At 39.5% G+C, this 20,538-nt stretch overlaps 1 protein-coding gene across 3 annotated transcripts in view; it reads left to right on the forward strand.

Moving 5' to 3' along the window:
- The window catches only part of DAB2 (DAB adaptor protein 2), a 52,716-nt gene extending 32,545 nt beyond the window's left edge, over positions 1–20,171 (forward strand). The window contains exons 5-16 of one of the 3 annotated variants that reach the window (XM_007961459.3): positions 1,352–1,483; positions 1,998–2,078; positions 2,817–2,843; positions 3,089–3,142; positions 3,576–3,638; positions 8,990–9,643; positions 10,648–10,810; positions 14,636–15,268; positions 15,805–15,914; positions 16,821–16,891; positions 18,427–18,462; positions 19,769–20,171. In XM_007961459.3, coding sequence (XP_007959650.2) covers positions 1,352–1,483; positions 1,998–2,078; positions 2,817–2,843; positions 3,089–3,142; positions 3,576–3,638; positions 8,990–9,643; positions 10,648–10,810; positions 14,636–15,268; positions 15,805–15,914; positions 16,821–16,886 — 1,983 coding nt within the window. In that variant the 3' untranslated portion in view covers positions 16,887–16,891; positions 18,427–18,462; positions 19,769–20,171. Of the gene's footprint in view, positions 1–1,351; positions 1,484–1,997; positions 2,079–2,816; positions 2,844–3,088; positions 3,143–3,575; positions 3,639–8,989; positions 9,644–10,647; positions 10,811–14,635; positions 15,269–15,804; positions 15,915–16,820; positions 16,892–18,426 lie in introns of all 3 variants that reach the window. The other 2 variants (XM_007961461.3, XM_007961463.3) reach the window with 2 other exon arrangements.
- The last annotated feature ends 367 nt before the right edge of the window (positions 20,172–20,538 follow it).

The following is a 20,538-nucleotide window of genomic DNA, read 5'->3' on the forward strand; positions in this document are numbered from 1 at the left end:
AATTTTAACCCCTAGTTTATCACATTTTTATGTATTGGTTACATGTGAACTTACCAGCTAACCTAAAGCTAGAACCTCACCCGTAACACATCTACCTCTTTTTCATTTATTTTTTCCCTGCCTTCTCACCTCACAGATGTAACCTTGTTTATTTTTTGTTGGTTCCTGCTGTTCTATCACTTATGAACAGTCTTACTTATTTTGCTTTGTTTTTAAGCCTTATCAGAAAGCTATTTATCATATGTCAAGACTTCTGTGATTTATTTTAAAATGTGTGTGGCTCATTACCATTGCTATAAAATACTCTCTTGCATCACAATACTGTGGGGAGACCTCCAGTTACTTTTCATCCCTTTCTAGAGTGCCCATTATCTACTGTGCAAACCTAGAGCCCTGGCACCCTAGTGGACCCCACTCAGCCTGCTGGTGCTGGGGTCCTCAGGCACCGCTCTCTTCATCAGTCGCCCTTATCTCTCAACTCTTATTTTCCCAAGCCCATCAGAGAAAGGTGGCATGTTTCTCTCACCCTTCTTTCTCTCCTCAAACTTTCTAAGATAATAAAAATTTTTCAGTGGCCTTAGACATTCAGGACCAAAAGCCGAGACACACTCTTCCACCTACAAATATCCCTGAAGAGTTGAACCTTGTTACCTGCTTGAAAGGATCAAGAGAAAGGAGGGAAAAATAGAAGAAAAGACACTGCTAAGCCAATAAAGTCCCCACCCCTTGTAATTCCTGGTTAATGACATAGTCATTATGTCATTAACATAATGTAGTTATTACTACATTATGTTACTATGTATTAGGCTGTCTAGGTGAGGCTGAGAAATACTTGGTGACAGTATTTGGTATCCTGCAGAATATACTGGGAATACTGTTCCAATAACACATAAGATGGTTCCTTGGCCACTCTGAGCCATCATCAATGAATCCCTGTGAACACTCCTCTAGCTTAGTTATGCTGTTCATTTAAGTTTGTGTTTGAGTTGGGAAAGTCGGCCTATTTGACTTGGCTTAAGGGCTAAATGTCTCCTCTTCACTTGGTCTTCTAATCCTCAGTCATTCCTTGCTATATGGCATCATGTCTTTAAAGCAGGGAGAGTAAAGTATCAATATTTTCAGAAGGAACATTCTTCCCACTTTTGTTTTCTATTCTTCTTTCTTTTGAAGTCCTTTCTAGCAAGAGTAATGCTCTAGCCTTCAACCAGAAACTTTTTAGTTGTTTAACCTTTCTTCAAATGGTTTAACCTTTTCATACATGTCTTCATATATGTGTCTGAGGCTTAGGTGTGCTAGCCTGCAAATAGATTCTGGTTTTCTTAATAAATTACTCTTTATGTTCTTTTTTAAGGTAATAGAGCATGAACATCCAGTAAATAAGATTTCTTTCATTGCCCGTGATGTGACAGACAACCGGGCATTTGGTTATGTGTGTGGAGGAGAGGGCCAACATCAGTTTTTTGCCATAAAAACCGGGCAACAGGTGAGCTCTAAGTCTTGACATAGACCTGGGGACTTGTCCTCTGTTGGATATTGGAGTGTCTGTCACCCAACTAGAAAATTTACTGGAAATAATTGGATGTAGGAGGGCTAAATAATGATTCAGATAATGACTATTTTTATTGGCCTGTGGAATCTTTAAAAAATGTCATCGATAGCCATGTACTACTGTGTGCCATAGGATTGTGAGAACGGACCTCCTTATAAAGTGAATATCGATTTCAGAACAATGGTGAATTATTCTCAGAAACCTTAAAGGACTTCGAAAATGATCATGATACCTCTTATTTTGTCTAAATACTTATTAACCCTGCTGTCCTTTATGTACCTAAGGGTGAGGATTGGGTTAGTGGTGATCCCCTATAAATAAGCCAGGGGAGGGAAGTAAGGAGTTTTAAGATTAAAAAAAATCCCAATATGAATTATAACTGATGTGAGACAAAGGAAATAAAATACTAAAATTAAAATACTGATAACAGTGCTTTCCCTTGCTGCAGGCTGAACCATTAGTTGTTGATCTTAAAGACCTTTTTCAAGTTATCTATAATGTAAAGAAAAAGGAAGAAGAAAAGAAAAAGGCAAGTACTACCTGATTAATTCTCCATTAAATTTAAAGCTGGCCTGGTGCAGTGGCTCACACCTGTAATCCCAGCACTTCGGGAGGCAGAGGCAGGTGGATCACCTGAGGTCAGGAGTTCGAGACCAGTCTGGCCAACATGGCAAAACCTCATCACTACTGAAACTACAAAAATTAGCCAGGGGTGGTGGCAGGCGCCTGTAATCCCAGCTACTCGGGAGTCTGAGGCAAGGAGAATTGCTTGAACGCGAGGGGCAGAGGTTGCAGTCAGCCAAGATTGTGCCACTGCACTCCAGCCTGGGCGACAGAGCGAGAGTCTGTCTCATAAAAACAAACAAACAAGCTTAAAATTGTATTCAGGACTGTGTTTAATATTATGTATAAATATGATCTATCTGAAAATTTGGCTTCTATATGTATTGTCTATTCTTCCCTGTAGGGCAATGGATAGATTTTTATGGTTAGGCACTTCTAATCTCCAGTCCCCCTGGCTTTTATTTTTTCTCTCTCTACAAGATTCATATTAATTCTAGGAAATATACAGGACAACCAAGTTTAAATCCAGTACCTCTACTCAAACCTAATATTGATATGAAAAGGGGAGGGGAATGGAGGTCAGAAATAATACATGAGACTTATTCTTGCCTTATGTCTGTGAACCACAGGCATACTTGTTTTTGTATTTAACTCCCTTTCACTATGAATACGAAGATCACTGAATATGTATCTTTCTTTTTAGATAGAGGAAGCCAACAAAGCAGTTGAGGTAAAATTGCATTTTTACTTCTTGTTAATCATGTGTGTGATGCGCGTAAGCCCCTGTTTGCTACCTGCCCAACCACTCTTACCACCTCGCTTATTCCTATGTGTTTATGGCCACTTTGATCATGAAAGATGTTTAGTTAAAAGACGAATACCAAAACCATTGCTGCTTAGTAAGGTAATACAGTGGACAAATACATTTTATAGAGAAAGCTCAACTAAATCCTTACATATTTGCTATTTTTTCAGAATGGGAGCGAGGCCCTAATGATTCTAGATGACCAAACTAACAAACTGAAATTGGTATGTATTAATATGTGATGTTTGACAGTTCTTATTTATCTGAACGTGGCTTCTACTTCCTGTAGATGTTGCTGATACCAAATCTGCATTGAATCTGTATGAAAATTCAACTGAGACAACTATTTTTCAAAATGTTAGTGTAATATCTATGTCAATATACAAAAGTAGTCAAAAAAAGATTAGAAAAGTAATCTTTCTAGTAGCCACAACTGAATCTAATCTAACATTTTTAAGGATGTGGACAAGATAGATTTGCTTTGAGACATGTCTACACTTCTTGACCTAAATAGCTTAATATGAAATCTATTAATTAAATGGAAATTAAATTGTGACAACTACTTTCCTAAACTTTAGGAAACAAATGATCACAACAATATACGAAGTAATCTTTTTTAGTAGACACATCTGAATCTAATTCAAATACTTTTTTAAGGGTGTTGACCAGATGGATTTGTTTGGGGACATGTCTACACCTCCTGACCTAAATAGTCCAACAGTAAGTGTTTGTTTTTAAATTTGCAATGTAATAAAAATGACATCTATAACTCAAATTGGCAATAACCAGAAATCCTAAGCATCTCATTGAAACTTGGAAGGTGACCGTTGATTTTTGCAAATGAAGTGTCAATGGTTTTTAGAATAAATGTGAATCTTAAGTCACCATGGGAACTTATCTACACTAATTCAGTTATATTAATACTGTTTACAGGTTAAACCTGAACAATAGGTCAGCAATGTAGTCCTTCGTGGTATCACTTAGGATTAGAAGGAGGAGCTGAATAATAGTCCTTGAATAAGCCTACTTGAAGAAAGTATGATTGTTCGATGGGTAATCATAAAGCCTCCTGTCCTCTTCATTTCTTTTGCATTCTGTCAGTTGCAATTTAGCAGCATAAATTTGGTGTGAAGTAAGATTTAAAACAAATAAGAGGCTCAGTTATATTCCACCAAAGCTTGTCCTTGTTAGAAAGCTCCCCATTCTCACAGGATTTATACCATATCCAGTCTGCTCAATATTGAATGATCTGTAACAACCCTGTAAGAATAGAACAGTATTTTCCTTTACAAATTAAAAAACAAAAAAAAAAAAATGGTGGTTCAGGGAAAAAGAAGAAGAAGAAGAAGTAGAAGAAGAAAAAAAACAGGAAAGAGGTCCAGATTCAAGGCTTAAGCCTAAGTCTTCAGACCTTCCAAAACATACCTCATGTCCATGACATTTTGAATTACTTCTTGCAACTTCTTTTATTTATATAACAGTTTCCTGAGCACCCGCTATTTGCAAGGCATAGCAGTAAGATGCACAACATCAATGACATCATGGAATTTACTCTCCGGCAGGGAGACCAACACTAAAACTAATCACATCATTAGCAATTGATGTTACTTACAGGGTATTTATCTAGTTCAGAAATTCAGATAATGCTTCTGAGGAAGTGAGTTTCTAGAATTGAACATAAAGGATGAGAAGGCAATAAACACAAAAAGAGAATTAGTCTAGAATAATGGGGGGCAATGTCTAGAAAGGACTCCCTTGCATCAGGAAATTAACGTGGAAGCCTACGTGACCAAGGTTACAGGAGTTCAAGCAACAGATCAAAGATTGGGTAAAATTCTCACTTTGGAGTTCTGCAGAGAATTCGAGGCCTGTGAATCCTCACTGCATAAAACTTTCAGGTCAAATGAGATGGAGAGGAGCAGGGACTTCAAGCATTCTTCTCTGAGCCTAACCAAATGAGTATCACAATGCATGGTAATGTTCTAAAATACCTGTAAGAGAGAAACCTGTTTAATATTCATTTTAGCAGTGAGTTCTAACTCACTTGCCTATAGAACCTTACATTCTTCATAATGTTTGCTATAGTTCTGAGGATAAACTTTTTAAAATACTAGACTAGATTATCCTGACAGATCCATCCTAACTCTGAGGTCCTTTTGATATGTAGTCAACTTTGCCCTTTCCTCCATCAGTGATGCTTTCTTCAAAATAAATCAGTAATATTCAAAGAAAGCAAAGCACTCAAGATATGAAGTGGAATTCCAGTGGAACAGACAAGGAAGTACTGCCTTATAATCTACTTCTGTAGACTTCCAGAATGTTCTAAAAACGGAAATGGAAAACAATATGGATACACTTCAGTCTCATTTTCATTAGACTTTATGCAGTCTAAAAATGTTTTATTTATAGGAATTCAAGTTTTAGTTAAACTAACAATAAAGTAAAATACCATCAAAATATATACTCTGATAACCAAAGGAAGGCTAACAGATCTAATTATGTGCTGGTTAAGCTTTGACAACATGTTCTTATCTATTGACTCTATAGTCATAGGTCAAAAATAGATTTATCTCTACTTGGCAAAGCCAGCATGTTTAAAAATATTCAACTCTTTCAATAATTGCTTTGAAACATGTAAAGAGAGAAAGAAATCTAAATTGCCTAGACTTTATTATTGGTCCTAGATGGTTGTCACTCCCCTCTAATTTATACAGAAAAGTTTTATAAATTTGAAATAATGCTCATGTTGCAAGCTATGTGGTATCCCCTAGAACGGAATTTTTATTGGCAAGCCCCTTGAACATTATCCTTCCACACTGCATCTCAAAAGAAGAAAAGAAAAAGAGAAACATAAAAACCCATATTCTGCAACTTTAACAACTTAACCACTTGAAAGCACAGTTACTATGGGAAGAATATAAGACATGACCTATGATCAAGGAAATTAGATCTGGTACAAGGGATGGGATCAGGATACAAAGCACGAGTGTCACTTATGTCCTTGTATACATGCCATTAAGATAACATGGGTGGGCACAGGGAAAGTGCAGACAGAAAAATCAATGCTAAAAGCTTTGTAAAGAATCTGAATTTGAGTTGGGTCTTTGATATGTGTAGGAAAGTAGGTTCGTAGTTGGGCTAGAAACAACGTGGGTCTTATTGTGGATCATGAAAATTTGGCCTAAGGAGGCTTATTTTAATATAGGGAGCAGCAGGAGGCCACTTAAGGCTTTGAGTAGGGAAGTCCTCAGTCTGACAAACTGGAATGGTTAGGTGAGATTAGCCACCCAGAGAAGAGCTAGGCTATGGAACTCGGGATTTATGCCCACTTCCTGGAGCTCCCTACGTGTAGGTTCTGTAACCTACTGCCGTATCTCCAGTGCCTGAGGCTCAGGTGCTCAAACAGTGGCCAACTGGATGCAGTGTTGACAGTCCAACAAAGAATGAATGAGGCTCTGACCAAGGGGGTGGATGAGGAGTCTTTGGCCTCTCAGTTGTAGTCTGTGAACTACACTTTTAATCTTGGATTAATAACCAGCCTGAGGAGAGCCTTATACATTTTACTTATAGGGTGACTATTCAGAAGTCTAACATTGTGGCTCCTGTTTGGTGTCCTAAGAACTTCTTCTGAAGTATTTGAAAAGGAGAACTGTGCCAGCTGTGAACACTCAACTGTTCTAACCCAGAGGTGGCTCAAAACAAATAAATAAATATTGAAATCACAAGCTTTTGTAATAAATTTTATCCTACCTTTAGATTGTATAAAGATCCCCAGATTAATAGCTCTTCCAAACCATTTCTCTGATTAATTTTTTTTTTAATTATAAGCTCTTTCTTGTGACAAATTCTTCTTTTATAAAGAGAAAGCCTGGCTTTGGCTTATAAAAACTGTGTTTTTATGCCTCACAGTAAAGAAATCCAAAAGGTAGAGTGCCATTTAGGTCTGATTTTGCTGCCTCTTTTGTGGCCATAAAATTAGACTTAAATTTTCTAAAAAATTGGGTATTTTTTTTCTTTTAAAAGCCAAGGAATCCTATTTGAACTCTTTTGTATTCACTAATTTGCAAATTTTATATTCCCTTGAAGTTGTTTTTTTCCCCAATGATCAAAATATTTAGTATTCTGCCCACGATAATGCAAGGTAACTACTATAACTTCTACTTCAGCGAGGCATTTTTTATCATTTATATTCTTCTCTGGGTAGCATAGTTAAGTATTTAATGGATCAGAGTCAAGCAGAAGGAAGTAATATCAGTATGAAAGTTCTATCCTAGGGTGAGTTATAATTCTGTCTTTTACTGGAATAAAGACATGTCAAATTCATCAAATTTACTGCTTTTAAGCTGAGAAATTTCTATTGAACAGTTGAAAATTCAAAAAATTGACACATCAGAGAAATGATAGAGAGGGGATAGAATTAGTAGAGCTATATATTCGATATGTCTTTCAAATTAACTCTTTTTTTTTTTTTTTTTTTTTTTTTTGAGACGGAGTCTTGCTTTGTCGCCCAGGGTGGAGTGCAGTGGCCGGATCTCAGCTCACTGCAAGCTCCGCCTCCCGGGTTTACGCCATTCTCCTGCCTCAGCCTCCGGAGTAGCTGGGACTACAGGCGCCCGCCACCTCGCCCGGCTAGTTTTTTGTATTTTTTGGTAGAGACGGGGTTTCACCGAGTTAGCCAGGATGGTCTCGATCTCCTGACCTCGTGATCCGCCCGTCTCGGCCTCCCAAAGTGCTGGGATTACAGGCTTAAGCCACCGCGCCCGGCTTCAAATTAACTCTTAAACCCATGTCTCTACCTTGTACAATCGTTCCCCTTTATCTGCAGTTTCACTTTCTGAAAATAAGTCCGTGGTCAACCTTGGTCTGAAAATAAGTGAGTACAGTACAATATGATATTTTGAGAGAAGAGAGACAGAGAGACCACATTCATATAACTTTTATTACAGCATATTGTTATAATTGTTTTATTTTATTATTAATTGTTGTTGTTAATCTCTTATTGTGCCTGATAAATTAAACTTTATCATGTGTATGTATATGAAAAATATACTGTATATAGGTTTTGGCACTATGTGCCGTTTAGACATCCACTGTGGGCTTTGGAACATATTCCCTGAGGATAAGGAGGGACTACTGTATATAAATTAAAGATCAGTTTTGGGTTGACTTTAACCACTAAATAGATGAGATTACTGTCACAACACAGGCAACTCTAAGCAATGTTATGAAAAGATGTACAAATAGGAGATCTTAATGTGTGATTGACTAAATTAGGTCAGTATTGAGTGTCTCTTTCAACTCTTTCAGAGGACATAGACAAAAAGGGTAAGTCCAGAGGAGAGACTGGGATGATGAGGATGAGATCCTACTTGGCTATCAGCTTCAGCAAGAGCTTTAATATTAAGAGGCATACCTGAAGGCTGTGACATAAAGGAAAAGCCTCTCTCCCACCTCTAGAGGAAAGAACTGGACTGATTTTAGGGAAATGCATTTGACCTTAAATTTCATCACAGCCAGAACTATAAAATATGAATGTATTAGTTGATGAATGTTCTCATTTAGAGAGATGATCCTACATGATTCTGGGGGTTACAATAGAGAGGACTGTGTGTGTATCAGGTAGGAAGCTGAGCTAGGCTTCTGAAATCACTTACTTTCAAGCTCAACATGCTTTGATAATCATTTAGAGTAACTCACAATCAATTCCCTTCAAGACTTTCAAAGTCACAAATTGAAACAATGCTCATAATGAATTAAGCCAGTCAGTATGTGTGAACCAGGGTGAGCAGAGACATGAAGTAAGCAACAGTAAGATTTCACCTAATGATGAAATCTTATTTAAGACTTAAATAAAAGGGCATGATACTGGGGAGTAATAGAAAGGACCCAGGCTATAGCTAGGGAGTAATGGACTACAGGGGTTGATGGAAGGAGGTAATGATCAACTGGTTTATCAAGATCAAATTCAAATAGAAATTCTGATAATCCTAGTCATCTTATGTAATTTTCTCATTTGAAGTCACAACATGAACTAACACTTTCTTTTTTTTTTTTCTTTCCAAATGTGATAGGAAAGCAAAGATATCCTGTTAGTGGATCTAAACTCTGAAATCGACACCAATCAGAATTCTTTAAGAGAAAATCCATTCTTAACAAACGGCATCACCTCCTGTTCTCTTCCTCGACCAAAACCTCAGGCATCCTTCTTGCCTGAAAATGCCTTTTCTGCCAATCTCAACTTCTTTCCCACCCCTAATCCTGATCCTTTCCGTGATGATCCTTTCACACAGCCAGACCAATCGACACCTTCTTCGTTTGATTCTCTCAAATCTCCAGATCAGAAGAAAGAGAATTTGAGTAGCTCATCTACTCCACTGAGTAATGGGCCCCTGAATGGTGATGTTGACTACTTTGGTCAGCAATTTGACCAGATCTCTAACCGGACTGGCAAACAGGAAGCTCAGGCAGGCCCATGGCCCTTTTCGAGTTCGCAAACCCAGCCAGCAGTGAGAACTCAAAATGGGGTATCTGAAAGAGAACAGAATGGCTTCTCTGTCAAATCCTCCCCGAACCCTTTTGTGGGAAGCCCTCCCAAAGGACTGTCCATACAGAATGGCGTAAAGCAGGACTTGGAAAGCTCTGTCCAGTCCTCACCACATGACTCCATAGCCATTATCCCACCTCCACAAAGTACCAAACCAGGAAGAGGCAGAAGGACTGCTAAGGTGAATTGTCTTCTCCACATATCCATTAGCAGAGTGCATGTTCGGTACCAAAGGGTGGTGTGATGCAAGCTCTCTTTCCTGCTGCTCTCGTAGTTTCCTGTGTGGCTGTGAAATAGAAGGTGGGATAAGGCACTTTGGTTCTCCAGGAGTACTTTCCTCTAACTGCCACCGTTTTTAAGCTTCTCAGCAGTGTTTGTCACACCCCGCTTTCCGTGTGCATGTCTTGTCACTTATGATTAAACTAAACACAAGCTTTTCCATTTTTAATGCTGCTATGCTTCTATACCTCTGGTAAGTTTGATCATCATGCTCTGGGTTGGGAGGGTGAGAGTCTTTGTGATTCCCTTTGTACTTCCCTGACACTAATGCACGCCCTGCACACCCATCATATTACATTAATGTCCATGGTGGTGGTGTAAAATTCTCGAGCTTATCTCCTCTTTTAAATACTGACTAAATACATAAGTTTAGAAAAAGCTTATGTATTTACTGTTACCACTATGATCTCAGCTTTATTTAAGAGCAGCTTAAAATGCAGTTCCCATAGGTGTCTTTTTTTTACCTCTTCTAAGAATATGAAGGCTTGCCTGGATTAAGACCCTATGATCTCTATGTAGACTGACTTAAAATCCAATGGAATTATCAAAAATATTTAGGACGCTTATTGGTGGTTGCCCCTTTTACACACTTGCTTCCCCAGCTTCAAGCATTTAGCTGATGAGACCAGACCAATGTGAGTGTGTAAATGAGTATAGTAGATTTCACTTTGCAAGCCCTAAGTAGTATCAGACACTAAGACTCAGTAGTCCGTCCGTTGTAGGAATCTGTGTCTTTTTGGAGGACTCTTTTTCTGTAGTAGTGGGTGTTGTTGTTGTTCATCTGTCAAGAAAAAAGTTTTCCTTTTTGTGGCTCTCAAATTGGGGTATAGAGTAGGAGACAAAATGAAGCTGTATTTCACTGTTAGTGAGTAACTAAGGCTTCTCCCTCCCTCCCTGTCCTGTCAGTCTTCGGCCAATGACTTGCTTGCATCAGACATCTTTGCTCCTCCCGTCTCAGAACCTTCAGGCCAGGCGTCACCCACAGGACAACCTACAGCCCTGCAGCCCAACCCTCTGGATCTCTTCAAAACAAGTGCTCCTGCCCCAGTGGGGCCCCTGGCGGGTCTAGGTAGGTGCCTAGAGATAAAATTAAGTATGACTCTTTTGCTTTTGCTCATAAAATGATGATGCATCGGAAGACATTTCATACTCCTAGAGGGTTCTACAGCATAAGATCTGAGCATCCCAGGGAGCCCTTCTCTCACTTCTACTCCTATACAACCCCACACCCATTGGATATTCTTGACTTGTACTCACATTTGGCTCCTCAAGGCAGCATGAGACAATACATTCATTTTCAATATTGTAATTACTTGAACCAACTGGTCATGGTTTCCTGAGAGACAATTGTAAGGGATCCTAAACTCAGACCAGCTTCAGTAACAAAACAGGGTTGACATAAGAGAGGTTTGTCTGTAACTGTAGCAACATGCATGTCTTCCATGTCTGTTACCATAATAGATCGAAGGCCTATGCCCTTTCAACACATAGCCCTCTTAGCAGGAATATATGCCCAAGAAGGATATAAGTTAAGTCTGAAGCAAGAATAAGTCATAGAGTGAAAGTCCTAGGTTCTGGGCCCAGCTATGTTCCTAGGCATATGGTAAGGGTAGATCAGGCACACATCCTAATCAGTCTCCGAACACTTCTGCCATAGGAGCTCCTTGCCAATATTTTGGCTAGCTTGAGTGTTTTACTGAAGCTAGAACATAAGTTCTAGAAAGCCAAAGTTGAAAAAAGCAGGGAAATAAGGGAAGATGTGGAATTTTATCAGACATCTAGGATGCATTGATGCTCTTAATTCCTAAATGTGTCATTAGCTTGTGTGAGCTGCTGATCACTCTATGGTAGGACAGTGGGAAAGTCCATTTGACTGAGGGCTGGCCTTGCTATTCTATGTCCATAGCCTATACTTCTTTTCAGACTCCATGGTACAGTTTTCAGAAACCCTGATAATAGTTTTTGCTGGCCTGCTGTGGACTCTTTATTTTTCTGCTCTTGGCACGTCTACAAACTCCAAATGGACTCTGGCTTGGGAGGTGGAGGACTGTAGATGAGGAAGGACTCTCCTCTCCTTTGATAAAATCTGACCAGGGATCCTGGCTTTCTCTGCCTCCTGCAGTCAGTCATCAGGATCCTTCTTTTGTTTTGTTTTGTTTTCCTCTCTGTCTCTGTTGTTTTCCTACAAAGGAAAATATTTTGGTTCTTTTACAAGAAGTCTGTTTAATCATATCTAGAATAGGGTGGCCAGAGGAGGACTGTTACTCAACTGCTGAGTGGCTGAAATCCGTGAGCGTGTGAAAAGCCAGCTTGTCCCAGGTCTCTGTTCGCATTTACCCCATCAAGAGGCTCTCTTTAAAGACTTCATGTCTCTTGGGGGTTTCTCCTTTTCTGCGTTGCTCTTTTCCCTGCACCCCCAAGTGGAGCTGGTTGGTACCCTTCCTTCACAGAAGACCAGAGTACTTGCAATGCAATGTCTGCAGCGAGATCACATCACAGAGCTTTGTATCTAATATCAATGCCCTTAAGAATTTTTGCAGCCAATATTTAACAAGTCAGCCTGAAAATACAGCTGGACCCTATAACTGTTTATTTATTCAGACGAAGTGAAGCTTTTTGGCTAGGTGCCCCTGTGGAGGCCTTGGGGTATACAACTGCAGAATACTGATGATTGTTCCAAGTTTGGACATGGGACTCAAACTGAGCTCTACAGTATAGTCCCTGTCCACTAGCAGGGATCCTCAGCCAAACCATGGAAGGTTGTAGGTCTGGCTTCCGCTAGACCCAGCTGGGGGACTGTCTCCCCTGGAGATCTGGGGGGTGGGGAGAGGGTATTGTAGAAAGCTGAGCCCTCAGTTTCAACTTGCTTGTATTTTAATCTAGCTTCAGAAGGTAATAAAATTAATGTTCTATACCCATGTCCCCTTTTTCCTAAGTCCTTGCCCCTACTTTGTCCAGCTGGGCCTTAAATGTGTTGAAACACAATGTGGAGAATTTGGTGGGTAGGAAAGAAGACTGGTATAAGTATATACTGAGAAAGCCTTGAATTCCTGGCAAATGTAATATTTCTCTCTCTCTCTCTTTTTTTTTTTTTTTTTTTTTTTTTGAGACAGAGTCTTACTCTGTCACCCAGGCTGGAGTGCAGCAGTGCTGTCTCAGCTCACTGCAAGCTCTGTCTCCCAGGTTTAAGCCATTCTTGTGCTTCAGCATCTCTAGTAGCTGGGATTACAGGCGTGCACCACCACACTCAGCTAATTTTTGTATTTTTAGTAGAGACAGGGTTTCTCCAAGTTAGGTAGATTGGTTCTGAACTCCTGGGCTCAAGTGATCCTCCCACTTTGGCCTCCCAAAGTGCTGGGTTTACAGGAGTAAGCCACTGCCCCCAGCCCTAATATTTTTCTCTTTTACGAATACCATTCTCACTAATACGATATTTTCCTAAGTGAAGACAAGTTGTCCAACCCTGAAAGATGACAAAATTCTACCTTCCTTTTTGCACATCTAACTAGTGGAAATTATTAGTGAATGATCTGGCTTCTGTTAATACAATTTAACTGAGCGTGTTTTAAAATATGAGCAACAACTTTGTTCAAACTAAACCCATTTTTAGAGCCTGTATTGTAGAATATAAGAGAACTTTCTCTTCATTTGTTATGAAAGGGTATATTCTTCAGTGAAAATGAAGTCTAATTTCTGTATCTGTGAAATAAGTGTTTGAATTAACATAGCATTTGAAAATTAAAATTGCCCCATGCCTTGCTGCCAAGGAGGCAGAACAGGAGAATGGGGTGTCGGATTTAGAGCCAGTGTGCCTGATTTTCAGTCTCTACCACCAGACTATGACCTTCTGAATTTTAATTAATATCCTTGCACCCAGTTTCCTCACCTCCAAAAAGCATGCTGATTAAGTGAAATGTCCTGTTCTGAAACCCACCACTCTCTGTGAATATACCATGTGTGCCCATGGCCAGATGGCCAGCGTGCATGATGAAAATGGAGTCAGGTAATATCAATGTCTCAGACTAAGAAGCTCAAAGATAGAATCTTGTGCTCCATCACTCCTAAACACCATTTTCAAAGTATTCCCTCCTGGAAATGTAACATCCCTAACCCAGGTCTGAAGAAAACTTTCATAACTAAAGAATGCCATGCACCAAAGCTCAAAGCAAGTAGGTTTCAGTCCTCCTAGGAAAACATCCTTTCCTCCATTTTTATACAGAAACGCCTAAAACTCCCTTGGCATCGGCCAAACTTTATCTTCCCTTTATGTATATAGCTGTATCAGCATTGGCAGCATTAAAAACTGGAGAAACTTTGAAATGGTTTCTTCAGGATGCAAGCATATTGAGGTCTTCTGCACATGTGTAACTGCTGGTTTCCATAAGACTCCAGACATGAGCCAGTTGCCAAATGAAAAGATCAAATCCGTGACTCAGACAGTCCAATGGATTATCTTAATTAACTACATCATAATCAGCATGGTTTGTGCATAAAAATATATTCACTTAACAAATAAGTCCCTGCTATTAACAGGCTCTGTTCTAGTTGTTTGTGATGTATCAGACAACTAGTGTCTGTATGATAAAGGCTTATTTTTTTGATGAGTAGGTACTTATGGACTGTATTACCCTTCTAATGAGGAAAATTAAAAAGACATGGTAGGAAGAACATGGGCCTCAAAATGCAACCAGCATTTGAATGCTCACTATATAGATTAGCTGGCTAACTTTTACAGTGATTAATCGCTCAGGGTCTTTCTTCTTCCCACATCAGCCTCAGGACTCGGTGGAGGTGTTAGCTGCATCGAGACTTCCCAGAGAGTTGTGCTCTCTGAAATTCAAGAATCTTCTTCAAGCTTGGCTCCTGATAAGTATTTTTCTTCCTCTTACTTCAGGTGGTGTAACTGTCACACTCCCTCAGGCAGGACCATGGAACACAGCATCTTTAGTCTTCAATCAGTCCCCTTCAATTGTTCCGGGAGCCATGATGGGTGGTCAACCTTCAGGTTTTGGTCAGCCTGTCATTTTTGGTACAAGTCCAGCTGTTCCAGGTTGGAATCAGCCTTCACCCTTTGCAGCCTCAACTCCCCCTCCAATGCCTGTTGTCTGGGGCCCTTCTGCATCTGCGGCACCCAATGCTTGGTCAACAACAAGCCCTTTGGGGAATCCTTTTCAGAGCAATATTTTTCCAGCTCCTGCTGTGTCCACTCAGCCCCAGTCCATGCACTCCTCTCTCCTGGCCACTCCTCCTCAGCCACCTCCCAGAGCTGGCCCTCCCAAGGACATCTCCAGTGATGCCTTCACTGCCTTAGACCCACTTGGGGATAAAGAGATCAAGGATGTGAAAGAAATGTTTAAGGATTTCCAACTGCGGCAGCCACCTGCTGTGCCTGCCCGGAAGGGAGAGCAGACTCCTTCTGGGACTTCGAGTGCTTTTTCCAGTTATTTCAACAGCAAAGTTGGCATTCCTCAGGAGAATGCAGACCATGATGACTTTGATGCTAATCAACTATTGAATAAGATCAACGGTAAGCCACTCACCACTCTGCCTACTGTTCCAACAACTATCTCCACTGCCACATGAACCTAAATGAGTCCCCCAAATGAACCCTCTCCCACCCATCAATAGCCTTGCTTTTGCTTCTGTTGGCAATCAAGGGTTATGGAGACAACCATTTACCTTTTGGTGATAACTGTTTACCTTAGTCATTTCTGAGGACTGACCCAATGCTGCCCTCTAGTGATAAATCTTAAAAGGGCTGCCATGAGCTATTGAAATGTGATGACTGGTGGCTCTTGGAGGGCTGTATAATAAGGCGTCATCCATGTTCCAAAGCTTTAAGTGAGGGATTCTGAATCTCTTCCACTTCAGATAAATATGCATAGCTTTCTCTTCTGAGAGGGATAATAATTATTGGAATACCTAGTATTTGGTGTTGATTTTTGTTCCACTGATGTAAATTTCAAAAGTATGGAACTAAATTTCAAAGATAAGCTGACTCAGCGACTGGCCTGTATTTGGGGAAAGCTTGTCTACTGATTGCCTGGATTTTTTGCCTTCTAGAACCACCAAAGCCAGCTCCCAGACAAGTTTCCCTGCCAGTTACCAAATCTGCTGACAATGCATTTGAGAACCCTTTCTTTAAAGATTCTTTTGGTTCATCACAAGCCTCTGTAAGTATCAACCACTAGAAGCTGTTCTCCAAAGTACATGCCACATAGAGCTCTGGCCTCCTGAATTAACCTTGCTTTTATAATAGCTTTTTTTTTTTTTTTTTTGAGACAGTCTTCCTCTGTCGGCCAGGCTGGAGTGCAGTGGTGCAATCTCAGCTCACTGCGACCTCCACCTCCTGGGTTCAAGCAATTCTCCTGACTCAACCTCCTGAGTAGCTGGGACTATAGGCACATGCCACCACACCTGGCTAATTTTTGTATTTTTTTTGTAGAGATGGGGTCTCGCCATGTTGGCCAGGCTGGTCTCAAACTCCTGACCTCAAGTGATCCATCTGCCTTGGCCTCCCTCAGTGCTGGGATTACAGTCATGAGCCACCGCACCTGGCTATAATAACTTTTTGATGGTAAAACATATTTGGCTAAGATTTGTCACCAAGAACCTTCACAGTATAAACATTGATGTAAACTGGAGAAGGATTATTTGCACAAGAACTATTATCTTCTGAATTTGAGAAATAATATCACATAGAAAACATTCTTCATATCTCACTTAACCTGACCCATGAAAGCATTTCGGGAGAAAATTGAGCCAAAATACCATCTTGAAAACCTTTCAAAAATGTAAGTTCTTAATTTTCCAATAATATTTCTATAGCTTATAAAAATAATACTTCCCATTTGGGGGAGGCAAATGAAATGCATCTGAACCTTGATTTTCACGTAAATAATATACACTGCCACGTGCAAGCAGATGGAAACAAATCACTGTAAGCCCCGTATAATGTTTGATTGGCCGATTGGCCTATGACCTAAGCGAGTTTTAAAAGAATTTTGGAAGTCTTCATTGTAAATTTTTTTTCTTATTACTGTAACTGTATTTATTGACTAGATGATTTATCTTCTTAGGTGGCTTCTCCTCAACCTGTATCTTCTGAGATATATAGGGATCCATTTGGAAATCCTTTTGCCTAAATTCTGTAAGTAGAAGATCCTAATAAGTCTATCTCAGGGGTTTTTGTGAGAAAGGGTGACATGGAGTAAAGAGTGAAATTTTAATTTTAGAATTGGGAAGAGGGTAAATATCTATAATTTAAGAATAATCAACATGGAAAACTATACTTAGATCATTCAATAATGACTAGGCTGGGAACTTAAGAATAGAATTCCTAAACACATCAAAAAATAGTAATAAACCCTTGGGGATGTGGATTTTTATCTTATCCCATTTTTGGTTTTTCAGTTCTGTGTGGGAAGTAAAACTCAAAACAACACATCACAGGTTTCTAACCTTTTAACTTTCATATTGAAGTGATTGCAAAACAACCTAGTAATAATGTTCCTATAAAGGGTTCAGATTCTGAAGATCTTCTGAAGCCACCATACAAGTCAGCAAAACAGATTATGATCATTACTCCTCTTGATAGTATTAAATCTAAAAGTTTTAACAACTGTTAAAGATCTCCTTCATAGGCAGTAGGAGCTCAAAATGAGTCTGAAGGTTGATTCTTCTGTCTAAGATTCTACCTAATCTTAGAAAGTGATTAGGTTGAATCACCCTCAGCTGAAACCCTGGGAGGGCTCAGTGTAACTCTTTCTCAACAGAAGGTGACAGCAACTTTGTTCTGATCTCAAAAGACTGAATTTAGTAAGGAAAAGAAGGTGCTCCCCATTTTAGAGCAGGTAGGGCAGCTGGTAGGGGTAGAACAATAGGAATAATGAAAAAAAAAAACCACACAAACTCTTTTTTTTCCAATCTTGTCTCATCCAAACAGGACTCCTAAACTATGATTTGGCCCATCTAGAATGTAATTATTTTTAATAGATAAATATCTTAAATGTGGTAAGAACAATAAGATTGAGCTTATAGGCATTTGGATCATTTTCCCTCTACTCCAGTTCTACAGTGTCTGTGTTTCCTATAGTACCTTTCCATAAACTGCTTCAGAGAACTGGGTAAATCCTTAAAAATGCAAATTCCTGGGTCCTACCGCAGCCCTAAGGAATTTCTCTTTGGTGCCAAGGAAATGCTTCCTTTTAACAAGAATGCAGGTGATTCTAAAGGTAATAACGCAGTATAGTAGATATTTAAGAGCTAGAAGTCTTACTAGAGACTCATTCTCACCTTCCACTCAAGGGGAGATACACCCAAACCTATGGAAGGAGTAAACAACACTCGGAGTAAAGATGGATTGTATGGACTAAATTGAATGAACTAGACTTCTCTTTGGCGGTCCTTTCTTCTTTAGGTCATGAAGGAAGGATAGTTTAGGTCAACCTGCTACATCAATAGATTGGGTAAGGGGAACTCTCATGGGATAAAATAACTAACATTGTTGAGCACTTGCGCTAATCATTTTATTAGATGCTCTACATTTATCATCTTCGTCAATCCTCACATCAGCCCTAGGAGATACTATTACTGACATCTTTAATAATGACTTGATATTTAATACATTGATATTCAGTTCAAAAATTCTAACCACAGATTTCTTTCTTCTCCATACCTCTCTAGGAACTTGGTCTGCAGACCATCCGGAGGAATAAAAAGGTTGGCCTTAGTAGTCAAAAACAAAGCTGATAGCCAGACATGCCCTGATTTCTGCCTTTGTTCCAGCTTTGACATATTATCTGTTGCCTTATTTCTCGTTGCCTCTTCTACCTGTAAAATGCTTTTCACATTCTGTCTAGGTTAAAGCTAAACTGAATCTATGGCTTTAATTAAATTAAGATCCTAAACTCTCTAGCTTAAGTGTAAATGAAGTACAGTAGTATTCCTACTGAACCCTGCCTATTGTGTCCCTGGAACATTCTAGAACACCTGCCTTCTACCCTCTGGTTGGGAGATGCAGCCACCACATCCCTTCATCTCGTAGTGTTTTGAATAAATTTTCAAATCCTTATTGTTCAAAGTTGTTCGGGGGTTCTGTTTCAGAGCTTAAAACCTAAAGGTTATAGTAGAACAAGGCACCTTCTTGAAAGAAATGTTGCTTTAGACCATCAGTTACAGAGAATTTCTAAAGTAAAATTGAAGCAACTACAACTTCTTCTTAGACACTTTGGAATCTAACCACTGAAGGACCTTTTTAAAAAGATAGCTTCTCTTCTTTCTGAAGATCAATTTCTCCCAAGGCCAAGATTGTCCTTTTCTCCCATCTCCTGCTAGCCATTGCAAATGAGGGAAGATCATTATTCATCTCTCCTCTCATTTTCTTCCTGATTCTTTTTTCAGTCAGTTTTGCTCCTGGGTTCAAGTAGCATTACCACTCTTTCACAAGCAACAGAGATTCTCACAGGGCAAAAAAAAAAAAAAAAATCTAATGATTCACAGACAGCTCTGGAGCCTCTCTTCATTCTCGGTAATTGCTAGTCCCAAGAACTAGAATTGCAAATGGGCACAACCTATATCCTTCCTGTGGAAGAGGAGGCCTTTCTCTTGAGCTGAAGTTCCAGAAGAGCAGTTAATGTTCAAGAGAAATTGAACTCAACTCACCAACAAAGGACTCTATTTTGCAGAGCAACATATCAGCTAAATGTGATTGTGCCAAACACATTAGGTGCTTATTTGGGGTCGTGCTAGGCCTTTAACAAGTAACTGGAAAACCTTCTTGCAGCCACAATCTCATCATCGTTAGTAGGAAGATAAGTGGGGAGGAAAAAGTTGAACAAATGTTTGGGGTCACCATTGAAAATCTAATGTCTGCAATATTTTTCTCCTCGTAACTTGGAAACGTTCCCAGTTCATTTTCAGTCCTGTTGTGAGCACAGTTCTGAAGGGTTTATTCTTGTCAAAATAAGTTTGTTTTCTTTTGTTTATGTTGGGTTTTTAATGTTGTCTCTTGACCCTTAATGCTCAGGTTCTTGTGGGAGTTCATCAACCACATCCAATGTTACCTTGAGGGGGAAGAAGAGGGTGATGCTCAGAAGCTAAACAAGACAGTGGCCACATGACCCTCTATTGACTAGCCCCAAGTAGAAAGTCCTGTGGTTTTATGTTTAATGGTAATAGCTGATCATATATGGCATAATTTTCTATCAGCTTCCTACTCAGTCACTATAAACACAGACTTGAAATAGTACTTTAAATGTCCAAATACCTAAATGTGGTAAACTGGAGGTAACTATTTCTAGGTAGTTCAATTTTTGAAAGTCATGATCAGCCACACAACTGTTTTGTACATACTTATTTTCTCATGCACTTTTCTGTATGCAAATAAAGCTATAAATTTACTCATTTCAATAAACTGGAGTGGCAGAATATCATGTGGTACCATCGGTTTATTCTACCTGCTTTGAGTTGATATTAGAGGCAAGCTATAAAACATACCAGTCTGAAGTGGAGAAAATGTTAGCTATAATACATTCTGGATTGTCACAACAATGAAGAGAAAGTGGAAATCCATGAAATAGGACCATGGGTAAATTACCATCTGATCTATTTCAGCACCTTCTTCTGTCTCAAACCTACACACACTCCCTTTCTGGGAGTGTAAGGAAGACTAGTAGACCTGTACCAGAACAACCTTAGTTGACATCCACTATAAAATCACTCATTAGTGCACTATTGGTTCATGCCTTTTACCCTTGGCTGCCTCTTGTTTTTTATTCAGTCATGTTTGACCTCACC

The sequence above is a fragment of the Chlorocebus sabaeus genome, chromosome 4 (assembly GCF_047675955.1).
Source record: "Chlorocebus sabaeus isolate Y175 chromosome 4, mChlSab1.0.hap1, whole genome shotgun sequence".
Lineage (NCBI taxonomy): Eukaryota > Metazoa > Chordata > Mammalia > Primates > Cercopithecidae > Chlorocebus > Chlorocebus sabaeus.